Genomic DNA, 7,623 nt, shown 5'->3' on the forward strand with positions numbered 1-7,623 from the left:
CAATAATTAAAGGTTCGAAATTTTACTAAGATGCAATCCAGCTCACGGAAGCACAAGTTGCACCTGTCTGCTGGTCCAACTCCATCGCACGGTCCAGACCCATCCCTGCCTCGGCCCCACACGTCACGGACGGCAAACGTGAGTTTACCGACGTAGTAAACGAGGTCTCATCTAAATCTAATCACCACCACGGCCACCGACCCCCCTTTAAAACCCATTTCGTCAATTCAAACCCTCTCTCTTTCTCTCTCTCTCTGCGCGCAGCCTTTGTTGCCCTCCCTCTCTCTCTCTCTAACAACCATTTTCTCTCTGCCCTCTCTCTCGCTAGCTTCAACCTCAATCTCCAAATCGCAGAGTTCACAGAGAGAGTGCAGAGAGAAGTCCCCCAGCTGAAGCTGAATCGGAACAACTCCAAATCCAAGCCCAAGCCCAAGTCCATGGCCCAACAGAGCAACGGCGGCAGCGGCGATCTGAGCACGACTCAACAGGCCCAGCCCAACCAGCAACAGCAGCAACAGCAGCAGCAGCAGTGGATGCATCAGCACCAGCAGCAATGGATGGCGATGCAGTACCCGGCGGCGGCCATGGCGATGATGCAGCAGCAGATGATGGTGTACCCGCAGCATTACATGCCTACTTACGCCGCGCATCCGCATCACAATCCCTACCAGCAGGCTCAGGCCGCCGCCGCCGTGGCCTATCAGCAGCAGCCGCCGCTCAAGCAGCAGCAGCAGCAGCAGCAGTCTCAGTCGCAGCAGAAGATGGGGCCTACTGATGAGGTCAGGACCATCTGGGCTGGCGACCTGCACCATTGGATGGACGAGGCTTACCTTCATGGCTGCTTCGCCTACACCGGCCAGGTCTTGCTCGCTCTCTCTTCTTGATTGCGTTTTCTTTTGAAATGTTAGATTTGAATCGTCGATTAATGTACTGTAAGTTTTTGTGTGTGATTGATTTAAGTTGAGAAGCTTGCGATTTAGTTTAATTGTATGTTGGGTGATTGTCATTGTGCTCCTTAGCTAGCTTGACCTAGATAGTATTGATTGGAAGAGTAAGTGACTCGCTTTGAAAGCTCGCTAACCTAGAAATGTATATGGTTCAGGTTTGGGGTAAACAGGTCAGCTTAATTTCAGGTTAAGTTGGGTAGTTTGGACCATCTTGTTGAGTTCATTTCTGAGTGATGCCATGTTTGGTCAATGCAGATATTTGTAGCAGTTGTTACATTTTGTAATGTGTAACATTCTGATGGCAATGCTGATTACTTGGAAACCAATCCTGTGATTTCAAAGTCACTTTCCATTTATTGGCTAACATGTCTGTACTTTAGCTGGTTTACAGGTTCTCTTTTTCAATTAAAGTAGGGCCAAATTCCTTGTTTGGGGTACTATTTTTGGCCTCCATTTTTCTGGTAATGGTAATAGGCATAGAAGAGTAAACTGCCTTACCTCAGTTTTTTATCTTTCTTTGATGAAGTGGGGTCAAGGTAATGTCATTGGCTATCAGTTTAGGTAGTATAGCACTATCATGATCTTAAGTTCTCCAATTTTTCTTGTTACTTTGCACAACCTCCTTTTTACTATTGCCAAATGCGTGCCAAACAGCCATGGCATCTATCTTTCTTTATCCTTTTTTGTACTTTGGTCTTTTCTTTTGGGGCTGTTCCATGATATGGCATCTGATTATTTCCATCCATCTCTAAAATAATAAATGCATCATTTGTATATGCTAGAGGCAGGAGCTGAGAAACTAAAATATACTCACGGGCAGTTCTTCTGTATTTGCCTTTTTTAACCATGAGGTGGGCCCAAAACTCCTCCTTATGTGTAGGCCCAAACATATCAATCAAACTGGGCCTGACCTGTGTATTGAACAAACTCCCTGGATCAGTATTACCAATATTCGAGCCATGAGTTAACAGTCAAACCTAGCTATCTCATAATGTTTAGTCACCATGCTGACGAAACTCAACAGTGTACATCAATCACATTTAAAAAACAGACAATGATATATACTGTTTTTTTTTTTGGGTAAAAATAATCTAGTATTTATTTCTTGAACAAGATCGTTAAATTGCCACTAACTGTTTTTGTGCATTTGGTGTTGCATATTTTGTAGGTCTCTTCAGTAAAGGTTATACGCAATAAGCAAACAGGTCAGACAGAAGGGTATGGTTTTGTTGAGTTCTATTCACGTGAAGCAGCTGAGGAAGTTCTGCAGACCTATAATGGTACTCCTATGCCAAATACAGAGCAGCCTTTTCGTCTGAACTGGGCAACCTTTAGTGCGGGTGACAGACGAGCAGATACTAGTTCTGATCTATCTATCTTTGTAGGAGATTTAGCTACAGATGTGACTGACACTATGTTGCAAGAAACCTTTGCTAGTAGATATACATCTGTTAAGGGGGCAAAAGTTGTTCAAGATGCAAATACCGGTCGTTCAAAGGGTTATGGTTTTGTTAGGTTTGGGGATGAAAATGAGAGGACAAAGGCCATTGTGGAAATGAATGGTGCGTATTGTTCGAGCAGGCCCATGCGTATAGGTGTTGCAACGCCCAAAAAATCATCTGGATATCAACAACAGTACTCTTCACAAGGTATGATTGAATGCTGAGGTTTTTATTACGTGATATGAGTTGCGAGTTTAGTCCTTAAATTATTCACATCTGTAACAAGTTCCCCGTTTTTTTATCAACATGCTGGATTCATCTATGCACATTATCTTCTCTTTTCTTATGTTATGAACATGCTGTTGATGTAATTTTAAGTCTGGCTGCTTACAAAGCTGAAAGTGTAAAGTAACAAACTTGTATTATTTGGCCAACCCACATCTTGCACGTTTTCCTTTTCCTATTTTGTAATTTCCTTCCCTCCTGCTTTCTACATAAGTTGCGTGCTTTGCTTATCTTTTAACCTTTACATTTACTCAAGCTTAGGATATTCAGTATTGCTTGCTTTTCCATCATCAGGCCTTTCTACTTTCTTAGCTCTATCATTTATTAAAGAGCTTCTTGTACAATGGTAATTGGTAATAGTAAATCATCATCATGTCATAACTGACTTGGTGGCATTGCAGTTCGTTTGGCGCTCTAGTTTAACAGGCATGTTTGATTGTAATAGGCACCTTGCTGATGGCATCATCTTCTTTTCTTGGTTCTGTTTTTTTTCTTCATTCAGAGCTCTAGCTGTCAGTGAACTCATTCACAATGTTTTTCCTCTTTTATTTTTTTTCCCGAGTGCTGGAGAACGTCCCTTGGATTAAGTCCCGTTAAATTCTAAATACATCCTCAAAATAACACATCTATAATGAGTTGGCTATTCCTGGTAGTGATTTTTAAAACATATTGTTTCCTTTGCAATTAGACATAGCAAGAATGGGTTTAGTCATAAAACTGTTATCACTAATTGAAAATTTACTGGAATTGAATATTTTCATATATTGAAATATTAAACAAGTCAACTACTATAGAAAACTGTCCATAGTCACCAATTTACCATCTTCTGAGCTACATATTTGAACAGTATTGAAGCTTTAGTCATTAATTTGAAAAGGGTGTCAAGTTTGTGTGGGATTAGTCATTCTTTACATCCAATTTCTTTTCACCATCCTTGACTTTGATTATGCATATTAACCTATTCATATTCTTGTAACCTAGAACTTAATTCAGGCACCACAAGGATGTTAGTGTTATGTTCTTCAGTTTATTTTTTTAGTGCTTCCATAAAAGCAGCTGGTTTATGAGCTGGCATGGGCATGTTTAGAGTGGGGTGGTGTTATGGGAACAACAATCCCCATTGCCATGTTGAAAAAGTTGAAGTGTTGATTTACTAAGTTGCTCAACTTTTCAAATATTTGTAAATCTTTACTTTTCAAATATTTGTAAATCTATTTTTTTTCTTGGTTTAGGCAATCCCCTATGAGTTTAAATCAGTTTTTCCCCTACTGAAAGTTTAATATAGAATTTTGACATAAATTGTGGACATCTAGAATTGATTGATAAGACTCATAAGTGACAACTATGCTTCTCAGTGTGTCACTGTATTTTCCTTCATTTTAAAATGAGTAGTTCTACACCAAGCCACTTGGACTTTGGATCAACTTGTAAATGATGATGATGACGCAATTGAATTATGTTTTCGGTCCAGTCCAGGAACCTATGATATTTAACTGTGGACATTATTGTTAGAAAATGCAGTTTTCTGTTTCAATATGGATAGGATTTTAAGCTGCATTTTGTAGTAAATATACTTTTCCTCCTTTAATTAGCATTGGTATTGGCTGGAGGTGGTGGACATGCAAATGGTGCCATTGCCCAAGGTTCTCAGTCTGATGGCGAGCCCAATAACACAACTGTGAGTCCCACTCTTCTCTTTCTGCTTCTAATATCTTTAACTCGATATTGCTTCTTACTCTGACCCATTGTAGATATTTGTTGGAGGGCTTGATTCTGATGTCAATGAGGAAGACCTCAGGCAGCCATTTTCTCAATTTGGTGAAGTTGTCTCTGTGAAAATACCGGTTGGAAAAGCATGCGGTTTTGTTCAGTTCGCTAATAGGTAGTCTTGCCATGTTCTGTATATCCTTATTATAGAAATAAGGCTATAATTAGGAATCAGGAATTTTACTGGTTTGATTATTTTTTTCAATTTCAATGTTATAATAATTTATTGAACTTAAAACTCGGTAAAAAGTACAGTCAAAATTGGAATTATAATGAAAGTATCAAAGCCTGAAGAAGGGAGATATTCTATGTTCCCATGTAATGTAATGAACTATAACCACATTGTTTTGATTTATAGGAAGGATGCTGAGAATGCAATGAATATGCTGAATGCAACTGTTATTGGAAAGCAAACAGTTCGTCTGTCTTGGGGTCGCAGTCAAGGCAACAAGCAGGTAGTACTGGGTCGGCCATGTCATGTTAAATTTCCTTTGCCTAAGATTTAGAATTTTCACTCCCTTAAATTTCTTTTAATTATAACATTAGAGAGGAAAGTGTGAGACCAACCCTCTCCTCCCTATTGCAGTTCAATAAATACCGTTGCAATTCAAAATTGTCCTCTCTCTCTTAATCACAATTTTTTTTTCCTTGAATTTTTCTCTTTTGATTGTTAATATCATGTTATTTTGCAGTGGAGATCGGACTCAAGTAACCAGTGGAACAATGGAGGACATTATGGAGGGCAGGGGTATGGTGGGTACGCAAATGCTGCGCCACAGAATCCAGATCTGAGTATGCATGCTGCAGCTGCGATTAATGGGTCTTCTTAACAGGGACATTGCAGTTGCCAGCCACATGTAAACTGAACTTTTGTGAGTGGATTTTTAGATATAGTTGTCAGTGTCGTTAATTTCTGTAGGATTGATTTAGCTGCTTATTTAGCTAAATCTGTAATATGTGGAATTTTGTGGCCGGATTGAATCATCTTGAAGTCGATGTGTGAGATTAATACTTTATTCAGAGTACTGGGTCTGCCTGAATTTTTAAATGGACAGGAATTTTTTTGATCCCAGAAAATGTACACATGTTTGGGAAGTTACGCGGAACAGAATATGGAAACAAGCATTTCGAGTTTCTATTGGCTCTAGGCTCTTAGCCCAAAATCTGGCTATATAGATAAAGAGGCCCTACTATTGTTATTGCATGATGTTTTGATTTTTCATTTCTTAGTTATTCTTCTATCCATGCATGTAATTCTAGCAGCTTAAATGAGGCAGTCCTTGTGGAAAGGGCTCTTGTCCAATCCATTTTAGGATTGTTATGTGTGATCATACTTACCAGTTACCACAATATGGTAAGAGAATATTACCCCTATGTAATTCCTTGAGATTGTAATATCTCGAGTCCCACATCGGTACTGCAATGGAAGACTACAACTTCCGCTAGCACTTCTGGATGAGGCCTTGTTACAACAAGTGTGGTTTCTACTATACCGTCGTAATGTACCGTGTGGCATTCTCAGCTCTTAATGTTGGAGATGGTGGGGGTTCTCTGTGGCTCTATGGTTCACTGTCCTCTCAGTGGTCTTTCCCTGGTTGTCTCCGTTTGAAAATAGTTATTTGTCTTTATCTGTAGATAGAGTGCCGTGGTGGGATGTATCTCAGTATTTTGACGTCAAGATGTGATTTGAATTTGTGCAGCAGTTTTGTCAAACCTTCTTCAGACAGCCATGATCGGTCTATGTCTTGTCCTCTGTTGTTTGGCTCTCCATCCTTGAGGTATTTGATATCAATGGTTCTAGAATTCGGCCATCTACATGCGTTTTCTCGTTTTGTCTTTGAGTTTGCTATAGGTGGAATCACGTCCCCACGAGGGCCTTGTTTTTCGGAATCAATTTTGGCTGAGGCTCGTGTCTAACTAGAGTGCGTAAATGACACGTCTAACTTTGGCATTCTGACTGGAGTGCGTAACTTACTTGAGGTTCAAGGCAGTTGCGGAGTGGTTTTCAGTGTCCCGAGCGTAGCTATCATTTTGTTTGTGATAATTTATAGTCCTAGTTGTTGGTCGTAGGGTTTGTGCCAGCTTTTGGGGATGGAGATGTTTTGATGGCGGTGGTTTAAGCCTTCTAGGGGTGAGCTGCATGGTCTAGTAGCACTAGGGTTCTCCCTGGTGTGTCGGGCATGGTCGCTATTGACCTGGTAGAGCTATGCTGCAGGTATTTTGTGCTAAGCAGTCTAGTCTATGCTTTCCTTTGATATGCTATATTTTGGTTATTTCAGCTATGAGAATCCAAGGTTCCATACCTTCCAAGTGGCCTTTTGCTGTCGGTACTCAACTACAACATACGCTGGGTGATATGGTAATCGGAATCCTCTGCCAACTAGGCATATATTTTTGTGAATTTTTCTCGCGGTGGTAATTATACAATAGGAAAAAACCCGACAACGAGTCTAGGGCCCCAAGGGCGAGGTTTATTTAGAGAATCAGTGACTGAAAGTCTGTGAACTCCGAGTAGAACTGTTGATCAATTTAATTTTGTCAATATTCTAATTCTATTTTAATTGTGGTATATGACTAATATGTAATATTCTGTTCTTACTATCACATCTTTGAGGAATAATATCATTATGTTTAATTTCATTCGCTATATATGAATTTACTCTGTGTTTCATCCTTCTAAGTAAACTCGTGCGGCATGCCATCTGTTGGTGAATGGTTAGCTCACATTCTCCACATACCCATTCAGAGTTGTTTATTCTTTCTTGTTGTTTAAGCAAACTCCTACAAATTTTATACAAACAAGAAGCTAAAATAAGCCGGTTTTGAGTTCTAACGGTTTCATTTATATATAGGATCTAAACATTTGGCCAAAGGGGTTTGAGACTTTGAGTATCCGAGTATCAAACTCAAAAGTTCAATCATTGACGACTACATGTTGTTGTCACAACGATTTAATATTATAAATGGAGGTGCATGCAAATGGACATTTCCCTCTTGTAGCATTGACATTAACGTTTCTAGAGAAATAGCGGTAATAATATATCCAGCCAATATAGATATCCCATGTTTTCAATGGGTTTTGTTTCGTTTATAATTTTGCTTCCTTGGTCAAATTAGAGGACTTTTGGTATGTAAATGAACATGTGTTTGTTATATTTTGTTATATTTATTCGCGAATCATC

The 7,623-nt window shown here is 39.6% G+C and overlaps 1 protein-coding gene across 2 annotated transcripts; it reads left to right on the forward strand.

The window, feature by feature from the left end:
• Positions 1-227: 227 nt before the first annotated feature.
• LOC112169752 (polyadenylate-binding protein RBP47) lies at positions 228-5,582 on the forward strand. 2 transcript variants are annotated; one of them, XM_024306805.2, is made up of 6 exons: positions 228-860; positions 2,116-2,596; positions 4,285-4,352; positions 4,426-4,556; positions 4,800-4,896; positions 5,134-5,582. In XM_024306805.2, the coding sequence occupies exons 1-6, from the start codon at positions 438-440 to the stop codon at positions 5,269-5,271; spliced, it is 1,338 nt and encodes a 445-aa protein (XP_024162573.1). In that variant the 5' UTR covers positions 228-437; the 3' UTR covers positions 5,272-5,582. The 2 variants fall into 2 exon arrangements, with proteins under 2 accessions (XP_024162573.1, XP_024162572.1); XM_024306804.2 differs by having other exon boundaries at positions 229-860; positions 4,267-4,352.
• Positions 5,583-7,623: the final 2,041 nt, after the last annotated feature.

This window comes from Rosa chinensis, chromosome 6 (assembly GCF_002994745.2).
Source record: "Rosa chinensis cultivar Old Blush chromosome 6, RchiOBHm-V2, whole genome shotgun sequence".
In the NCBI taxonomy this organism is placed as follows: Eukaryota; Viridiplantae; Streptophyta; class Magnoliopsida; order Rosales; family Rosaceae; genus Rosa; species Rosa chinensis.

Excerpts from the sequence above, each read along its gene's own strand:
- LOC112169752 (XM_024306804.2), top strand. The coding sequence starts at position 438 with ATGGCCCAACAGAGCAACGGCGGCAGCGGCGATCTGAGCACGACTCAA. Across the intron at positions 2,597-4,266 it reads ACAACAGTACTCTTCACAAG|CATTGGTATTGGCTGGAGGT; the intron begins GTATGATTGAAT and ends TCCTTTAATTAG. Across the intron at positions 4,353-4,425 it reads GCGAGCCCAATAACACAACT|ATATTTGTTGGAGGGCTTGA; the intron begins GTGAGTCCCACT and ends GACCCATTGTAG.